The sequence below is a fragment of the Eublepharis macularius genome, chromosome 2 (genome assembly GCF_028583425.1).
Source record: "Eublepharis macularius isolate TG4126 chromosome 2, MPM_Emac_v1.0, whole genome shotgun sequence".
Classification (NCBI taxonomy): Eukaryota; Metazoa; Chordata; class Lepidosauria; order Squamata; family Eublepharidae; genus Eublepharis; species Eublepharis macularius.
The window spans coordinates 35104488-35125218 of record NC_072791.1 but is presented as its reverse complement, the minus strand read 5'-3'; the positions used below and the strand labels follow the sequence as shown (position 1 = coordinate 35125218).

The window sequence follows — 20731 nt, the reverse complement described above, 5'->3', positions numbered from 1 at the left end:
CAGTAAATGGCATTTCAAAGCCCCTTAAGGCATAACTATGTGTTTACAGAGAACATCAGCCTTCCACTGAAAACTCTTATCTTGGTGTTGAGTTCTCCACTGCTCTCCCCTGTAATGTGTAGGACTGCTTACCCTGTGACACAGCAGCATTATGTTGTGTATTTCTTCACTGCACAGTGGAGAAGCCTATGTGGCAGTTCACTGGTGGCCACAGCCAGCTTCCCTTGCTGGGCACCCAGAAATATGGCCAGAGGATTTGTTGCTTTGGTTGGAGTGCATGTGGAGTCTGCAGATGAGGCACAGGGAATGCCACTACCCACCATCGCTATGCAGGTGCATTGGCATGGGCCAGTTATTCTTCTGAATCCATGCCAGGCTTTGCTGTCCACACGCAGCTGCTGTTCACCTACATGGTGTTCAGGTAGCCACCCTGGTACCTCTTGTGTGGGCTCCCGACAGTTGTATCTCTCCACATTGAGAGGCCTGAAGAGTAACAGCAGCTTCCCAGTCATGCATCCAGGAACAAATGCATGTTGTGGAGCTTCTTGTTCACTGCAAAGAGCTTCTGCTTCTTTGTTGTATCTCCAAGTCCCATTCATTCCACTGGGGTTAACTTCCAGATAAGTATGTGTAGGATCACAATCACTAGAAAGCTAGTGAGGAGTTTAGGTTAGAGTTGGACTCCAGTTCCAATGCCCACTGAGCTGTGACAGTCATAGGATAATTTCAGGCCAGTCGCTCTCTTTTCTCAGCCTGCTCTACATCATTGGATTATTGTAATAATAAAATGGAAGGTGGACGAATTATTTGTGCCACCCCAAGCTCATTAGGATGAAAATGCAATTGCTCATAGGCATATTTTTTCCCAAGGCTGTGTTCTCATTGTTTGTTCTTAATTTTCTTTTCTGCTAAGCTATAAAGGTCTTGCTCATGTGGGTTACGTCTGTCTTAGACCTATTAATTACTGCCTAGATCGGAACGTTTGACTCCTAAGAGTTTCGTGGCTATTGTAGAGACTTGGCAAAAACAAAAACGTAGAATATTGCTTTCACTTGGATGTGATTAGGCCGCATGACTCTTGAAGCTGTTTTAATCAGTAAGTTTCCCAGTGTTGAGAAAACAGCTCTTCATGCCTACCCGTTCTTCTCAAAGGGTCTGACTACATAGAGTGCTTAGTTGTGTGGATGTCTTCTGCAGTGTTTTTTTCCCCTTTCTCATTTTACCCAAAGCTGCTACATGAAACTGTAATTTCAAGCAGAAGTTCATGGAAAGGAGAGGGTAATTTATGTTTTTCTCTGCCGTCTGTTTTCCTCCCGTCAAAATTCCACCTGTCTTTGCCAGTCTTTGCCCTGTGGGAGGAAAAAGGAACAAATCTGTGTCATATATTGTTTGACTCACAGACAGAACAAAGAGAATTGCTTGCCTACAAGCACTCAGACTTGAGTTAGGCCTGGGAGTACAGTTCCGTGCAATGCTATGAGGCCTTGAAGGACAGGTCCGCAGCTCAGGGGTGTAGAAGTTTCCACGAGGAAAGAGGTTTACCCAAGATCTTGAGGAGCTACTGCAAGGCTAAGTGATACTAGGCTAGCTGGGTTTACTCGATATAAAGTTGCTTCATATGTTCATATTAATCTGTTCCAGATGCTTTAAAAACAGGATGTCCTGTCTGGGGGAAGGACACTGGATTGGATGACTCGGGCCTTTCCAAATCTGAGATTCTGCATTATTCCACAGCGTATTTCAAGGTTCATTGCTAGACATATTGTCAGGTTCTAGCAGTTAGATCCCCATAATACTCCACTGCCCACACTACAGTGTATGAGTTAAAGTTACTTTATTAGAGATCCATCAGTATCAGCAAACACAGACAAGGGTATTGGCAGAAGTGACGTGTAGAGGTTTGGAGGGGTTAGTTATAGGGCGAGTTCCCTCCTGTAGGATATGGATGGTTAGGATTCTGGCGCAAAAGAGCCAGGAAGGGGGGGGCGTTGAGATAGGAGGAAAGAAGAACTGGAGGAGAGAAGCAAAAAATGAAGTCATTTTTAGTTCCCAGGCTCAGCCGGCACTCAAGGACACATTCTCAAGTGGCTGCAAAAATGAAAGTAGACACCACAGTAGGCACCTGTAAGATTAACAACTCCCAGCCAAACAGGCCACTGATAGGCAACTTCATGTACTCTCAAAGGATCAGTACAGAGCATAAAATACAGAAAAATACTCGTGGCAGATATGTAGACAGACATATATGACACATATCTTTTGGAAAATGTGTATGATGCAGAGATGGGCCCTATCTAGCTCCATGAATCCACACAAAGGACAGGAGACAATGTACGTGGTGCTTCTCTAATGAGGTTAAGACACATTTAAGAGTCAGGTGAAGGGCTAAGTAGGTACCTTGGAAACAGGCAAGACTAGCAGATGGGCTGGAAAAAGACAAAATGGACGTAAACAAAAGGTTCGCTAGGCAGCCTCTTAAGTCAGTTGGTTTGTAGCAAGGATCTCCAACCTTTCTGAGTCTGTGGGCACCTTTGGTATTTTTATTTATTTACAAAGGGGGAGGGATATAAAACAGAAGAAGCCCAAGGGAGTGGAAAGGGGGAATAAAACACACAAGAGATAAGCCCCTAGGGATAGCATTTTCTTGGCATTTTCTTTCTTTCTCTCCCTCCCCCCAACAGAATGAGGAAGCCACTCCCTTCTCAAAGATAGGGGCAGGAGTAAAGAAGAGAAGTGCTTCGCTTGCTAGTGCTGCACCCTGGGGGGTGGGGGTAGGGGGTTGGTGGATACTAGGAGATGCTAGGACAAGATGCAAAATGCGGTGTTTTATTTCCTGCCTCAGCATCTCTCTTTCTCCTGCTTTACTCTCTGCCCTGGCTTAGAGGAGAAGTGTTTGGTTTCCTCACACTGTGCTTCAGGAGCTACCAGGGAAATGGAGAGAGATGCCAGTCAGGGGGTAAAACATTGTCTCCACCACACAGCTCCACCACAGTCTGTTGCTCTGGCTTCTGCCTGCCACACAGTTGATCACTGTGCTGCCACCTCACCCCCCTCCTCTGCCTGCCTCACAGCTGATTGCTGCTTATCCTAGCCCCTCTCCTCTGCCCCTTGCATAGCTGATCAGAACACCCTGCCTGCCCTAGGCTGCCTCCCAGGGTGCATAGCACATGAAGTGCCAGCAGGTGCCATGTTGCCTGTGGGCAGCACATTGGGGAACATTACTTTATAGCAATTAAAAATGAATACAAATATGTTAAAACATCATTTAATGAGGTCTCAGTTCAGGCATGTTGAAAGAATGCCTTGCTGCTGCCTTACATCATACTTCGGTCTCACTAATGACAGTTCAGTAGTACCTATAAGACTCAAAATTTATGGTAGGGTATGAGCTTTGGTGAGCCACAGCTTACTTCTTCAGATATCTAAAGAAGTGAGCTGTGGCTCACAAAAGCTCATACCCTACCACAAATTTTGTTAGTCTTATAGGTGCTACTGGACTCTTGCTCTTTTCTACTGCTACAGACAGACTAACGCAGCTACCCATCTTGGTCTAATGGCAGTTTGTATCTAGGAGGAAAGAAGCTCTCTGCTGAAACTGGCTCTGCACACAATCGTACCTGACTGCTGCCTCTTTTCTTTCTTGCTTCAGAGAAGGCAGCTGTTAATTGGGAAGAGAGGGTGTCTCAGCTAGAGCTGAATTCATGTGTAATGGAAGGTTGCCTGACTGCTGCCTCTTCTCCCTCATTGATGGCAATGGATGGCTGATGCATTGCCCAGGCTGAGGGAAATTGGCAGGTCTGCAAGTCTTTATTTCCCTCAGTAACACTCACACTGACTCTAGCAGCCCAAGGCAAGAGAATCATTGCCTGCTGGGTCACTCTCCCAGCTAGAACGAGTGTATTCTGCCTCCAGCTAGTGACCTTGTTGATGCAGAGAATAGTGCGCCAGTACCTGATCCATAAGGTTTTTGTTCAAGCTCCCTGATGCCTAGCAAAGGCTCAAAATCTTTGGTAACAGTCCCCATACCGCTTGGAAGATCCACATCATACTACTGGATTCAAAATGAATTGCAGCAGTGAATGGAGAAAGCATGCGCATGACACACTTCTCTTTCCATATTTTAACCTTCTTAGATCTGATTAAGGGACAATTACGTTTTTAAATTATGTATGATTCTTGGGTTATATCTTATGGTTGCTTGCAGCATGATAAGACTCCAACTTGAGAGAAATTCCTTGTTCATTTTAGAGGAAGGACCGCCTAATCCATGAACACATTCCACTGTTGTATGCAAATTTGGTCGCTCCTTTGAAATCACCTGGGAAGCCCATCTGCACCAAAGCACCTGAGTACCCTTGAGGACATGGGAGGATTAATATTTAAGACTGTTTCAGTTTTTATACAGTATTTCCTGCAAGTTACCAAACTGTTACGGGAAATAAAAAATGAATGTGGTTTATCCCATAGTCATTCAAGCTGTGGCTGTGGCTGCAGCTGTATTTTTTCTATTTTTGGATGTACTCCTATATTTTAAATTATTCCATTTTGTAGTCATTTAATGATCTTACAGCAGAGAGCAGAGACTCCAGTCTAAGCCCATTAGGATTGCATTGTAAGTATAGGTGTGAGGGAGCCTAAAGACTTTTAAAAAATATATATAAATAATTTGTCTGTTTGTTACCACTTAGACTGTTTTATCTAACTATCAAGAATAATGGAAAGATGACTATTTTAAATACACAAATTAAAATATAATGTTACTGGGTAGGGGGAATTGTTAGGGAGCATTGGGTTTATGCTGTCGAAAAGGAGAACATAAATAGTCTTAGCATGTCTATTTATCTTGCGTAACTGCCATCTGAGTTATGCTTTTCTTCATTCTGTATTATTATAGTAAAAATATTTAAATACCTTTTTAAAGCATTTTAATACACTTTTACATAGGTATGGTAGGGAGCAGTTTATTACTAAGTGGCATTGATCTTCTTTATAATACCGTTAGCAATTTCTTGGCTGTTGCAGCCAGAAAGTAGATGATAATCAATCTTAATATCCAAATAACAGAAAGAAAAGTGGCAAAATAAGCACAATAGGTAAATCCATAGTATATGAATTCCTTATAGCATTATGATCCACCTTTGATGAATGAATATGCTTTTCAGGGCTTGGTTGCTCTCATTTGTCTGTACTATTTATCTGTTATTCACAGATAAATACATTTTCCTAAATAGCGCTGACAAAATCATACCAATTAGTCCATCTCAGCATTGATTTATCCATCTGACTTTTTTAAAAAAATGTATTCACTGGCCTCGCATCTCATTGTTTCCTCGTCTTTCATGACATCTTGAGTTTGCATGTATTATGATTGTTATTATTGAGTATCACAAGTAACATCTGAAATTTCGCTATGCATGCTCTACATAAAAGGCTAGAGTGGGCCGTCTGTTCGATACCTCTGCATTGACATACATCAGCAAGTGCTTTTTCAGACAGAATCTCTATTGTGATTCAGTAAACGAAGTATGGTTTTCTTTGGGGGTGGGTGGGAGTTGCTTTCTAGGAAGCTGATCCCCCATTGTTTGTCCCTGCACCTGATATTCAGGGGTAGTGTATCTCTGAACATGGAGGTTGCGTTTACCCATCGTGTCTAATTCCTGCTGCTTGTCTTAACTTGCCGGGCATTACAGAACGCTTTGCTGCAACTGATACTGCCATACAGTACTATGGCATCCTACATTTCTTGCAGTACATTTCTTGCAGTTTACATGTATTTATTTGTTGCATTCCTATCTTGCCTTTCTTCCATGGAAATCAAGGGGGCATTCATATTGGTCCCAGGACATCTGCCATCTGGGCAGGACTCAAACTTCCTTATTCTCCATAATGTTGCCATATCCTGTGCTTTCAGACAATACCCTGGGACATAATACACAATGATTAAGGCAGTGGTACTCACTCCATGGCTCATGGACATTTGCAGTTACCATCAACCAGAAGATCCAAATTTATTTCCATCTCTGGCATGATGCCTGCAGCTCGGGGATGTTTGCAACCTACCTGTCCCTTCAGAGGTAGGTGTTTTAGGGAGGGAACCTTTTGCCAACCAGAATCCCTACTGGGCCAAGGCCCTTGCTCACTTTCCTGAAATACGAGGCATGTGCCATTTTGGGCAATGGTGCTCAGAAGAGCCACAGGTGGAATGTCTAAGAGCCACAGGTGGCTCCTGAGCCATTGAGTATCTCTGGTATACAGAAATCTTGCTGCTTTCGTTACACAGAATCTATGATAGGCTGAAGAGAAAAACGGCTAATTTTCAGCAGCATAAAGAGAAGAGTTGATTACAAATGCGAACTGCAATTACTTCAAACGGATATTAGCTTAATTGCAAAATATTTAGGCAAATCAAGTTTACATAATGCTAATATATTAAACACCAGAGAATTCAGATTTATAAATATGCCCCTCCCCAGAGGAATCCTAATCTGTAAAATGCACACATGTATCAGTGAACTGTAAATGAGAACTTCTGGATCCGTCGCCAGCAAACGGATGATAAATGTGATCAACTTTGACAAGGCTGGTGAATTTTTAGGAGTCATGGGGAAAAGGGGTAGATCCTTCCCTAAAATTCACATTTCACATAAGAGCATTGCTTCTGGGGTATGAACTTACGTTGTCAGACCTCTATGAGAAATAAATGGGAAGGCCCATCAAGATCTGGTGTTGTTTTCCGATAAAACCCTAGTAACAAACCTTTCACCCATCTTTCTGGTAAATGATCCAAGAGAACTTCTATCATTGCTTGATTTGGGATTTTAAAATATATATAAAATAGCAAGCCACAAGTGCATCAGTGCTTTACAGCATGACAAATGATGTTACACTTTGAGTTAGCCTCAAATCAGTCTTTTAACTTCTTTTTGTAATGTGGGCGTTCAAAACGCAACCTAATTACATTGACAAAACGACAGCTGTGCCCTTTGCCTGTTGCAATTCATCAGGTTAAGCAAGTGTTACAAAGTTCTTCTGTTCAATAAAACATATCCTATTTGTGCAGATTGCAGTATTTTTTTAAAGACTGTACCAGGAGGCTGAGCAGAGAGTCAAAGCTAGGAAGTTCTGTGGTTGGTTTTGTACTGTCAGGGTTATTCAATAGCATTTTCCTAGCTTGTGGGACTCTGTATGAAAGATAAACACATTTTAGTTGAAGGTTAGCTGTTGAGTCGAGTATCTTTCATCTGGTTTCATACTTCGGTATAAATTAGAAGCCATAGAAAGATTCCCCAAGGAACAAAATGTGTTGCCTTATTCTAATGTAGGATTTTCGGTAAATCTTAAATGACTTTCTCCATTTCAAAGTCAATCAAAGTCTTCAAGAGTGCTGACTCCCCAGTTTTCTGTGGCGCTAACTCCCCTATTGCGTTTTGTTGTGAAACAATCCATTCTTAAGGTGGCTGTGTGTGAAAATCAGCCATCTCAAGGGCAAAAGATTGCCAGAAGCTGCTGTAGCATAGTTGTTAAGTAAGTGGTTGAGTTGTGAATCAGCACTCTGCTCATTTGAATCCTACAACTGCCATGAGTTCAGCAGATGGCCTTGGGTAAGCCACTCCGCTGAGAGCCAAGCTACAAGTGACACCTGACACGAGGGGAACTTGTATCATTTTCCTGCAAGTTTTGACAGGAAGTGTAGACGTCCTGTCTGGCTTGTAGCTTGGCTCTAAGAGTTAATCTGGGCAGGGTTGATGGAAGTTGTTGTTCACTGATTGCTTCCCTGCTCACGGCCCTCCTGCACCTCAAGGGTTCTGCCGGAACGGGCTGCTGGACTGTGCTGCCCACAGGCGAGATGGAACCTTCCCCCCCCTCCCGAGAGAGGACCCCGCCATGCAGCCCTTCCAGCTGTCCAGCTCAACTGCCAGGTGCTGGAGCACGGGCAGAGCCGCTCACTGCAGGGACCGTCCACCCCCCCCCCACACACACACACAGCCATGGCCTCATCCTGCCGCTGCTGGGAGCGGGGGCCTTGGCCTTTTGGCAGGGGACGAGCCGTGTTCTGGGGCGGGCGTACTCACCCGGCAGTTGCTCCATTTTCTTGTGGTCCAGCGGCAGGCCGGGTACAATCAGTTCGGCTGCCTTGTCCGGCTGCTGCACCTTGGAGGCAGCCACCGAGAGAGTGCAGCCCCAGCAGCATTTCTGGCTCCTCTTGGCCTAGCAGCATGAGGTGGCCACCGAGCAAGCCTGCGTCACCCAGCCTAGGCCGCGGCCTGCAGTCAGCTGGGCTGCACCCCACCCTCTTCGTGTGGGGTTGGGCTTGCCCGGTGGCCACAGTTCGTCCCCCACCAAAGGGCCATGGGGCCAGCATGCACATGGCTTGATGGAGCCGTGAGCTGAGCCCCCCACTCCCAGTGCCAGCAGGATGAGGCCGTGGCTGTGCGGGGGGGGTAGGTGGATGGTCCTTGCGGTGAGCAGCTCTGCCCATGCTCCAGCACCCGGGTGCCTGAGCAGGGGAGCCAGGAGGGCTGCGCAGTGGGGTCCTCTCTCGGGTGGGGAAGTTTTCATCTTGCTTGCGGATGGCGCAGCCCAGCAGCCCCTTCCAGTAGAACCCTCGAGCTGCAGGAGGGCCATCGGGGTGAGCGGCGAGCAGGGAAGCGATCAGTGAACTACAGCGACCTTTAAGTCTTTGGTGGAATGTCCTGGTAGATTGAAGTGTTCTCCCACTGGTTTCTGGACGTTTCCATTTCTAATGTCAGATTTGTGTCCATTTATTCTTTTGCGTAGAGGTTGGCTGGTTTGTCCAATGTACAGAGCAGAAGGACATTGTTGGCACATGAGGGCATATATCAGATTGGAGGATGAGCAGCTGTAAGAGCCAGAGACAGTGTAGTTGATGCCATTGGGTTCTGTAATTGTATTCCCTGGGTAGATATAGGGGCAGAGCTGGCATCTGGGTCTATTGCAGGGCCTGGTACCTGTGCTGGTGACTCTGCTGGCCGATTCATGGTTGTGAGTGAGAAGTCGTTTAAGGTTGGGGGGCTGTCTGTAGGCAAGGAAAGGTCTCCCACCCAGGGCTTCTGAGAGAGAGGTATCATTTTCCAGGATGGGTTGTAGCTCACTGATGATACGTTGGATGGGTTTGAGCTGGGAGCTATAGGTGACAACCAGTGGTGTTCTGTTGTTAGTTCCTTTAGGTTTGTCCTGGAGCAGACTGTTTCTGGGTACTAGTCTGGCCCTGTTGATTTGTTTCTTCACTTCATTTGGTGGGTACTGTAGTCCCAAAAATGCTCGTTGTAAATTGTAAATCTCTTAAGTGTGAGTCTCGGTCAAGAGCATTGGAGCAGATACGGTTGATACGTTCAACAGAAACCTTTCAAAAACAAAATCCAACGGGAGGCTGCTGAACTGGAATTCATATGCAAATTTGACTCTGTCAAACTGGGACTGAATAGGGACTATGAATGGTTATCACATTATCACAGGTAACAGATTTCCTTTACAGAGGCGGGGTCTGGGGGAGCTCAGTGGCACCTGGCGTGGGCTTTCGGGGACCACAGATCTCTTTGTCAGATGCATCTGGCAAGGAGAGCTGTGGTTATCGAAGGCTCGTACTGCATTGGAATTGGATGGTCTAGCTGTTTGGCTGCTACAAACTAACAGGGCAAACTCCTTTTGAAGCCAACTGATCCACACACCAAAAGGAGATGTTTACATATACTAGCAACGGAATGTTTTGGTTGCACCCCCCTCCCCCCCAATTGCCTCTTCTCTCTCCTCCCCTTCTCCTCCCTCCTCTTCTATATTTGACCAGTCTCTGTACCATGCATCTGACGAAGAGAACTTGATTCTCGAAAGCTTATGCTACAATAAAATTGGTTAGTCTTAAAGGTGCTACTGGACTCTCTTTGATTTTGCTACCACAGACTAACACGGCTAACTCCTCTGCATCTACAGCTCATTAGAATTTATGTGTTTGCACCAGTATAATTCTGGGTGCTAAGATGCATCGGAAAGGTCAGGCTTTGGTCTCCACGCTCTACTTGTGGGCCCTGCAGGCATCTGGCTGGCCACTGAAGGAAACAAGATACTGGACTAGATGGGCCATTCGTCTGATACAACAGGATTGTTATGTTCGAACCATAACAATTTGTCTAAAAGTCTTGCATACAAGTTGCCAGTTCAGAATGTATTACATTTTTCTTTGCATGATGGATGATTTGAGCTGATTTTATCAAAAGAAACTCATCTCTCTTTTGTTCTTGGATATTGTGAGCAGTAGTAGGATTGTTATCTCTGGTGGATGGAATTCAGTTTTTTAGAGAATAGTATAAGACAGGAAGCAGAGGTGTGTATTAGAAATACACCAGACATTCTTTCATGTGTGAGAGTGGGGAGAAGGCATAGGTGGTTATCAGGCAAGACAACAATCCTGAGATGATATTCCCAGATTGTAAATTGCTGCATTATTTCCCGATCGTAGGCCTGCAATGATGAGGCTCGTGTCACTTGTCGATCTCCTTATCAGCCTACCACATTTGAACAAAGGCTTCTTATTAAAACACACATCTTTCTAGGCTTTTGAGTGGGCTCTCTGAAGTCCTGAGGGGGAAACTGGAACTGGTGGGAAATTGGTGCAGCGCTTTCCCTTCCCCGAATAAGCACTGCACTTTTCTATTCGGAACCCCTTAAGTTCTGGCACCCACTGTGTTTAGATGTCACAATAAACCATGGTAATGAAAAATGTGATGAGCTACTCCCCCCCCTGCCCGCCCAGTCCATGGCATTTTACCAGGTTTTATTCTGTCCTAGAAACAGAATGTGGACTAGAAGAGCACCACAAATCAGGCCATTCTTTAAGCAACGCAGAAAATCCTATGAAATAAAAGCTTTTTTCAAAACCCTAAAACAGATACTGGGGGGGGGGTGCCCTTCAGTGGTCTGCAGAAGCTACTCAACCAGAGCCAGTGAGCTGTTTACAAGTGACTTGTTGGAGACCTCTGTTTAAATTGTGAATTGTCTACCTAACTCTGGCTAGCCAGCTGGATTTAAGGAATGCTTCCTGGTTTTGTGTCTAAATTGCCTGTTCCTTGCCTTCATTTCAGGGCGGAAATCCTCTGTATACTGCTGCCTCTGGGAGCTAAACTAGATGTTACGTGTGATACAGGATATGGGTGCCCAACCTGTCACTGTCATACATACGAACTGGGTAACTGACCTTGAAAGTTGCTCTGTTGCTCTGTTCAGCTTTAGAGTGCTGTGAGGTGGGAGAAGGGGCTTCTGGTTCCCTCCTGTGTCATTTTCGCCAGCAAAAATGGCCGTGGAGGAACCTACTTTGACCCCTTTCTCTTGCCCCACATTTTCTTCGGATAGGCACATGGAGAAAGAGAAGGGGGCAAATCAGGGCCTTCCAGTATTGTTTTCACTGGCAAAAATAGCATGGGAAAACCAAAAGCCCTTCTTCCTTACTCACAGTGCTGTGGTACTAAATGGAGCACTTTCAAGATAAGTTACCCAGTTCATTCATCTGACAGGGAAATAGGTCAGGGACTCATGTCTCACATTCTCTAGTTTTGCTCTTTGCCAAAGGAACTTCAAATATGCCTTACAAACTGCGGCATGTGAATCTGGCATCACAACAAGCTATAATTTGTACAGACTGAGGATAACAAACTGCCTGCCAACCATAGTTTGAAATACCAGTTTAGACTGTCTGCATTCAGATGTTGCAGCTAACTAGTCGTTTGATCAAATCATGGTTTATTTGTGACGTCTGAATGTGTTGTTTCATTATTTCAGCCATTACCTGAGCTGTGTTTTTTTCACCCACTGAGATTATTGTTTCTTATTATGGTCTTAATGCTTAGTTTCAGTGATTGGGAGATGTGGCATTTTCCAGTTGCAAAACTTTTTTACAAAATTAATATAACCTTTCCCCCCTATAATTTTTCTTGCCAGTCATCAGTTCTTTTAAAAAGATGCTTTCACTGTTTGCTCTATAAAATTCATCATGCTTTCCTATGGATGTCTATTAAGAATGTGAAGGATCTTACTCCCAATTAAGGGGCTAAGCTACGCATAATGTATATCCCCAAACCTGTGTTTGCTGAGATAACAGGAACTATTTGGGGGTAACTTCGAGTGCATTTCTGAGTAGATTTCAGTGGTTTTGAACTCTCGTTAAGGATTGCGCTGTGCTGTGCATTCCTCAACCACTTACTGGGTAAGATTAAAAGGCAGAAGGAAGAAGTGCTAAAGCCGTCTTGAAACTTCTGATTTTCCCCTGCATGCTTCTCTGTCCATCAGCAAGGTTGCTTATCCCTCAGCTGCACTTATTTCTGAGAGTCTCTCTACACAAGACATCTTACATGGGGACGTTCAAGTGATTTACTTTCTGTGTGGTCTTATATTCAAGTGTACTCTGTCTCCCTAGCAGTGCACGTGTATCCACAATGAGAGAACAAGTGTAAGATCTTTCACTTGAACATCCCCGTGTAAGATATCTTGTGTAGAGAGACTCTGAGTTGGAAGCCCAGCTGGGGTGGAAAAAAATCAATAATAGCAGGCACTGTCAGGGAAGAATCGGTGGGCCAGGGTTGCAGACTTAATATTGTCACTTATGTGCTATTTTTACATTTTATTTCTCTTCTCCTTCGTTGCTGGGTTGTTTGTGCATTTTTTTCCAAAAAAAGACATCTTCAGAAACATTTTCAAAAATGCGACAAATCAGAGGAGAATGCAGCCCTTGTCTCAGCTCTGACGAAGCTGTCTTAAGAGACGATGAAAATGAACCAGAGCTTTCAAAGGCATTTGAAAGTAGCAAACTTTTCAGATGAAACCAGGCTAGAAGTTCTAGTACAGTGTGAAACTGCCGCATCTGCATTTTGATGGCATGCCTTTCGGGCTATCTGTGTTTGTCTCAGTAAATGAAAGACCCTGAAAACCAGAGGAGTCAAGAGGAAACAGAGTAGGAGGATGAGGACAAAGGAGTCACATTCCTACACTAGTGGAGTCTGGATTCTCGACTGTTTTTTACTTATTTATTTAAAACATTTATATTATCTCATCTCGCCATTCCCCAGTGTCTCAGGCAGCATACGATCCATATTTAAAAACATCAAGTAACAGTAAAACCACAATCCCCCCTCCCAACCTAATAAAATGCCTGCACTTCACACTCCAATAAAAGCTGTAGCAAATAAAGCAGCCTTGCAAAAATTTTTGAAGAAGGGCACCCTCCTCACTTGCTCAGGGAGACCATTTCGTAAAATGGGGGCAGCTGTAGAGGAATCACGGCCCTTGTTGATGCCTGAAAAGAGAAGGCAAGTCTAGCCCTGCCTTAAAACAAAAAGACGCTGCCCATTTCAGGGAGCGGATTTCGGGTGCTGCTTTCCTTCCATTGATATCTGTCTCTGTGTTGGGGGGCGGGGGAGCCTCAGTTGAGACCAGAAGGGGTCATTTTAGCTTGTGCTTCAGATGCAAAGATGACACTGACCGTTGGGCTAGAAGTTGTGTTCGCTGCCTAGATTGGCTTCCCAGCCCCTGGCCGTATCATTTATTTACTTGCTTTAATATAATTCACTGCATGTGTCAGAGCTGTCATCCGGTGAGCTTCCTCACCAGCAGATGGCATGCTCATGGGCACAGTAAACTCACTGTCTAATCCAGCTCCAAACTGCGTGGCAAGCTGTATTTATTAATGTGGCTAGGCAGTGGGTACTCATCACACAGATGTCAGACCTTTGGTGAGTGTAACATGTAGACTAACTCTAAGAGAACCCTTCCCTTGAGGTTTTATTTAAATTGAATCGGTCCCTTAATGGCAGGGAGGAGGGGTTCAGATTAAAGCCAGAGCCCTAGTAGCCATTTCTTCACCTGTGTCATCATCTCAAATGCCTGGTGGAAAGGTAGGTTCAAGAAGGGGTTACAAGAAGTGTGCAGAGAAAAGTAAGTATAATATCAGAGAGTAACTAGTTATTTGGTTTGTACGCTAGCCTTGCAGAGATCTTGCCAGTAGAGCGAAGCAGCAGTCTGCATATCTCAACTTCACTGAAACTGTTCTCTGTTTCCACAGTTAGAGATTTTCTACACATTAAGAATAACCACATGAAAAAGGTTCCCTAATACCACTTCAGAGTGCAGGCGAAAGACTGCATGTTGCCAGAAGTTCTTGGAAGCATTACTGTATGTTGTTGACAAATAATAATAATAATAGTAACAGTAATAATAGCAACAACAGTGTGCTTATATACCATTCTTCTAGACAGATAGTGCCCACTCAGAGTAGTAAACATAGTCGGTGTTGTTATTATCCCCACAATACAGCTGGGGCTGAAAGGAGTGACTTAGCAAAGGCCACCTGCTGAGCTCATGGCGGGATTGGGAGTCAAACCAGCAGAATGCTGACTGACAGCACAACCACTTAACTAGCATATCCCAAGAGAGAGTTAAGCTTGGACTTTTCTGCATGGTATGCTAGTTTTTTGCATTTAGGGATTTTTTTTTAATGAGGAGAGCATTCAGAAATATCCTCTCTCCACCTGCATTGTACATAGTACAATCCAAAAGCTTTAGGTAAACAGCACATTCATTCTCCTAGGACTGAAAAGGCAATAACCCTTCATAGGACCCACCAAATAGTTCACATTATTAGACACTTACTTGATGTAGTTTGTTTTTTTAACTCTGCATAAAGCAATTTTTGGGAGAAGGTACAGCTCACTAGTAATTTACATGCTTTATTTCTCTGCCTAAGCCCTTGGAAAGCTTCTGCCAGTCAGAACAGGCAATATTGATCTAGATCAGTGATACTTACTGGCTCAGGAGCCACATGTGATTCTTCGACATTCTATCTGAGGCTCTTCACAGCACCATTCCCCAGTGTGGTAGCCACCCCATATTTTCAGAAAGTGGACAAGGCCATTCCTCAGTTGGGTTTATTGTTGACAGGTAGTTCCTCACCAAAACAACTGTTGGTGGAAAGACTGGAGCTTGGATAAGCTGCTAATATTTCTTGAGCTGTGGGCTTTGTGCAAATGAAAGTAAAGGGCCAGTTCTCTCCAACAAACCCCCCACCTTTCTGGTTATGATTATATATTTAATATCAATGTTAGATTATTTATATGTGTGTTTGGTGGGGTGGGATTCAGGGAATACAGTAGGGATGTGCGCTTCGGGTTTCCAGTTTGGGTTTTCAACCCGAATCGGGCTCGATTTATAAAGATTTGAGATTCCTGAATCTACCTCAGCATTGCTGATCCAATTTGGGAATCCCAAAGCAAAGCTTTCCAAAGCGATTTGTATTGCTTTGGGCAAAGCGGCAGCAGCCGCTCCCGCAGCAGCCGCTCCTGCAGTGCTTTTCTAGCTGTCTGCATTGCAAACAGCAAGAAAAGTGCTCCTTGCTTTCAAACTTCCTGCCCCGCTGCTTTTTTCCCCTGATGGGAGGAGGAGGAGGGTTCACCCGATGCCCCCTCCCATCAGGTGAAGCAAGCGCCGTAGCATTTGAAACTTAAAGCACCCCTTTTCGTGCCATTTGCACGTGGTAATTGTGATTGTGGCTCTTTGTGAGATGTGGAGTAAAAATCAGTGAGATGGGCAAAAAGTATCAGGCAGATTCCTATTTTAACAATGAAGAGGATAAAAAACTACATCATGGGGAACACCATTCTAAGCCTCTCCTTGTTGATACATCATTGATTCCAGCACATTGCCAGATTTTGCTGGCATATTTTAAAATTTATTGTTATGTTGTCTCTGCTTTACATTTGCCATCCTGAATAATTCCAAGATGATTTTTGGATAGGACTCTTAAGGCTTTTATAGATAGATGGAGATGAAGGAAAAGAAGAAATAGGTTGTTTTCCATCTCCTAATCAGAGCAGGACCAAGAAACATCATCGTTTTCCCTGTTGCCCACTTACTTAACAGCAGTAGCGTCAGATTCACGTTCTTACTAGGACTATCACTACACTGTTTATTAACAAGCACATTTGCCTCTGTTGCTATAAAATAGTGGTTCAGCACCAAATTCTGTTGTAGTCATGAAATTATGTTGCCTCTTGTGGAACAACACCAAAGAATAGTTGATTTCCATCCCAATAACTATATTAATGTTCTTCTCTCATCACTGGCATATAAACCATTTCAGACTGTTGCCACTAGAATAAGTTTGTTCACTGGATTTCAGAAAAGATAAGGGCAGACGTTACATGAGAAAAGTACGAGCAAATGTTTGTTTTTCTGGATTTTTTAAAATGAATTGACGTACTAGTTATGCAGCATAACAAAGATCAGGAAAAAGATTTTCCATGACTCGACATTATATAAACTGTCAGTTTCTGAAGTGTAAAAGATTATTGGCATATAGATTAATGGCATGGTTATTGTAAGTCCTGCGTGCAACATCTTTTCTGTACAATATGCATCACACTGTCTTGTTTAAGAGTAGGCAAAAACGAGAGCCAATGAAAACTTTCCCCAAAGGTTTTCTGCCAATGAAGATAGTGTTTTGTGAAGATTATAAAGTTAAGTTGAATGAATTAACCATGACAAGCACCAATTACCAGTGTTTATTCCATGAACTGTTTCAGGAACACCAGAAATTTATTCTGTGCATGCCTGTGACTTGTTTAATGACAGCCATTTCAGACAATCGCTTCAACACACTCATATGAATATGTGTGTTATGTGCCGTCAAGTCACTTCCAACTTATGATGACCCTGTGAATGAAAGACCTCCAAGATGTCCTGTTGTTAACAGCTTTGCTCAGACCTTTCAAAATGGAGGCCGTGGCTTCCTTTATTGAGTCATCTTATTTTTGGGTCTTCCTTTTTTCCTCCTGCCTTCCACTTTTCCTAGCATTATTGTCTTCTCCAGTGAGTCTTGTCTTCTCATGATGTGACCAAGTAGGATAACTCAGTTTTGTCATTTTAGCTCCTAGAGAGAATTCAGGCTTGATTTAATCTAGAACCCACTTCTTTGTCTTTTTGGCTGTCCATAGTATCCATAAAATATCCCCCAGCACATTTCAAATAGTCGATTTTTCTTCCTGTCAACTTTCTTCACTGTCCAACTTTTCACATCCATACAGTGGGGAATACCATAGTGTGGATTACTTGATCTTCATTCCTGACGACACATCCTTGTCCTTAAGGACCTTTCCCAATTCCTTCATGCCTGCCCTTCCAAGTCTCAGTTTCCTTCTGAATTCTCCATTGCAGTCTCCCAATTGATTGATGGTTGAGCCAAGGAATAGAAAATATCAGTTTCAGTTTCTTCATTGTCAAGCTTAAAACTGTGTAATTCCTCGGTAGTCATTGCTTTTGTCTTCTTGATGTTCATTTGTAATCCCGCTTTGGCACTTTCTCTTCTAACCTTCATCAGCCGTTTCAAGTCTTCACTATTTTCTGCCAGTAAAGGAGCTCGCAGACTCACCAGTGGGCAACATTGCCGCTGGGAGGCAAAGGTGGGGCGGAGGGTGGGCTTCTCATCCTGGGCAAGGGGCTCATGCTGGGGAGAGCAGGGGAGGAGGAGTGTAGGAGGGGCCTAGCTTCTTTCCAGCAGCCCCTCGTGGTCCATTACCAGGGGGGCAGGGGGCTCCAACATACCTACAGTCCACTAACCTACAAATTAAACTATGTACACAGATTTTCCACATGAATTACTTGCTTAGTATCAGGGAAACTCAACTCGATATTGAATTCTGTCTCTTGAATTTCACATACACCATTCAGAATTGGAAAAGGGAGCTGTGTAAACTGGCTGTGAATCAGTTCAGATTCTGAGACCTGAAATAAGTACCAAAGGATTATCTATATGAATTGGCGTAGGAGCCCCAATAAATCTGTGAAAAAAGGTGGAAGGTAGTTAGCTGAAATAATTCAAGTATTTTATTAATTAAGGCATTCAGTGTGCAGATTTCTTGCATTATTTCTGTAATTGTTTACAAACGTGATACAGCTATGAATAGCTGTTAATACTAATGTGTGTGCAAATAGTGTATGTAAGGTGTCTTCTTTTTTAACGATTAGGCTTCAGTGGTATCCCCTCAAAGGTATATATGTTGCTCTGTGGCCTCAAAACTATATAGCACAGAACCAAGGAGTTCCTGGGACCTACATTCCTCAAAAATTCTGAACATTTTTGCCACAGCAACTTGCAGGTCATCCCAGAGGATACAGCGGCACTTTAATTAAATAAACTTGAAAATGTTCACGGTTATGTCAGTGCAAGGGCTCTTGCTGCTTGTTAATTGCTGCAAAGGCTGTTCTAACTGGTAAGACGTGTTCTTCCTGAGGCTCAAGAGTTATATACAGTTTGGAACATAGGTTTTTATGGAAAAGTTAACCAATTAAAGGTGAGTGAGTTTAGGTAAACACTAACCAAAGGCATTATGGAACTTTCATTGGGGTGTATAGATTACCTGGATAAAGCAGATCCACACATTGCAAAAAAAAAAATCCACATAGTATATGTTTTGCACTTGTTAATCACCAACAAAGAAGATATGGGCTTGGATCTCATAAACCAGCAGCAGAAACCACCAGACAGGGATCTTGCTTGCCTTCCCTCCTCTTGAGCTATTTCCAATCCTGAGAAAGTTTATTCCTGCGGTCAAGGGACATGTGTGTACTAATAGTGTGTACTCTGGTCAGATCTGTGAGCCAGAGCTCCACTCACAGAAAGGAGCACTTTCACCCCCTTCACCCTCCCTGCTATGGCTACCCTACCAGTGCAACTGTTAGTCTGTACAAGTCTCTCAGCCTCAGGAGGACTGGAAATGGCTGTAGGGGGGAGAAGAAGGAGGAGAACATCCCATGATCCTTGCACTCACGGACTGTGGTAACCAACCCATGGAAAACAATTTTCTATCTTACACTAATTTTAACTTCCCCTCTTTATGCCTGCTCAAGGCTATTTTTTCACAAGTATAGTTTGCTTACTGCTTTTAAAATTGTCTATTTTAATGAAAAGAGGCAGCAGTCACACTGTAGAACTTTATTGCTTGTGTTTTTTAGCACCAGGATTCATTGGAAGCAGGAAGCAATATAGAGCTCTCCTCCTATGCACCAAATGAACAGAAGCATGTGTCAGGTTCCTTGTCATCTCCAGAGAAGCAGATCTCAGACTTCCCCGATACTGAAAAATACCCTAGGAAAGCTGCTCAGAAAGCCTCCAACATCTCAGTCTCACGCTCAAGTATCAGCACAACAAGTCTGCACAGATTTCACTCCAGAGTTTCCTGTAGTTCTTCTGACGGCATTGTGAACTGTTATCCCCGTAAGGCACAAAAGGCGGAATCCAAAGTACAAAGTGGGGATCTTCTTGAGAAACACTCGGAACATTTTACCAATGGCCAGCAGCCATTCACGCCACGCACTTTAAAATCAGACGCCAAATCCTTCCTATCGCAGTACAGATATTATACTCCAGCAAAACGGAAAAGCAAAGAAATTCCAGTACAGCATGTGGAAGCAGAAACACAGACTGACATAAGCGGGTGAGGAAACTCCTTCAGGAGGCCAAGTGCATTCATCTTGTGATCTTTCTTACGGTTCTTCTTGCATCTGACTGCTGCTGATTCACGCAGTCTAAACTACAGAAATGTATGCAGGGGCGTCCATGTACTCTCCCTCCCGTAACTTAATTTGTGCAGTCCATATATCGTCTGCATATTTCTTTGCTTGTACAGCCAATTTCCTTGATCCTTCCATCTTCTTTGAAGCATCAAAATCCTTTGTAGGAATTGGGTCCACCCAGATGAGAACTTTACATCAAACTGGTGGAAGCAAGTGGGTCCATGGCCTCACTATGCATATAAATTTCCATGAGAACCAGGCCTAACATGGTTCTGATTGGAATATATTAGTATTGTTAATATTACATAATATAGCATTCATATGCTTTGGAGACGATTTAATTTCTTTTTGCACCATCGGAAAAGAGGTTGCCATTTGCAATAAAGATGACAAGTAGACTGAAGCTGAGAAGCCACAGTTTTACCCAAGATCACCTTGTGAGCTTGTAAACAGGGACCAAACCGAAGTCTCCCCCAAACCCCCTGCGCCTCCTGAGCAGGCTGACCAGCTACTCTCCATTAGTTTCTATTGTGGGGGAAAATGACTCCCACTGAAAAAACACGTGGATCATGGCTTCCGTGGCCGCAAGCACACTCCCAATGACAATCTCCACACCAGATAGCCCAACAGATCCAAACTGAAGCCTCCCTCAAAACCCCTGTGCCAGTTGACCAGCCACTCTCCATTGTTTCCCTAAGAGGACCAATATCACACCAGAGAATCACCCAAACCAAAATGCAGCAAGAGACAGTCTTGCAATTAGAAGCAAACTCAAGCAAGGGAATGGACCCCCCCCAACCAAATTATAGTAATTTTAAAGTTATTAAATAATAGCTCAGCTTATCTTTCTAGACCTGTTTTGAAGTTAGCAAATGCATATTTTTAAGACCTTTTTCCCTTCCCAAATCTAGCTAGACTTTTTGCTTTTCTCTTTTGTAGCACGTGGAATGACATGTTTATTTTAAAAGCTCAGGGCTTTATCCAGCCAAGTTAAGTTCTTTTAATCATTGGTTTCAGGGATAGATTTAAGCCTGTATTGCATCTTTTCTGTTGGACAGAAAATTGTTATGATATAGGAAGCTGGGGTTGTTCAACACTTTGCCTAAACTTGCTTAAAAATCAGGTAAAATTCAGGGTTGTTTTTTTTACTGAACCGCAAACC

General features: G+C 43.6%; 1 protein-coding gene across 1 annotated transcript in view; it reads left to right on the top strand.

Annotated features, from left to right (window-relative positions):
- SPATA7 (spermatogenesis associated 7) overlaps positions 1-20731 on the top strand; it is a 75803-nt gene that overhangs the window by 39091 nt on the left and 15981 nt on the right. Inside the window, exon 6 of the mRNA XM_054972287.1 lies at positions 19009-19490. Within this exon, the coding sequence (XP_054828262.1) occupies positions 19009-19490 (482 nt within the window). The remainder of the gene's footprint in view (positions 1-19008; positions 19491-20731) is intronic.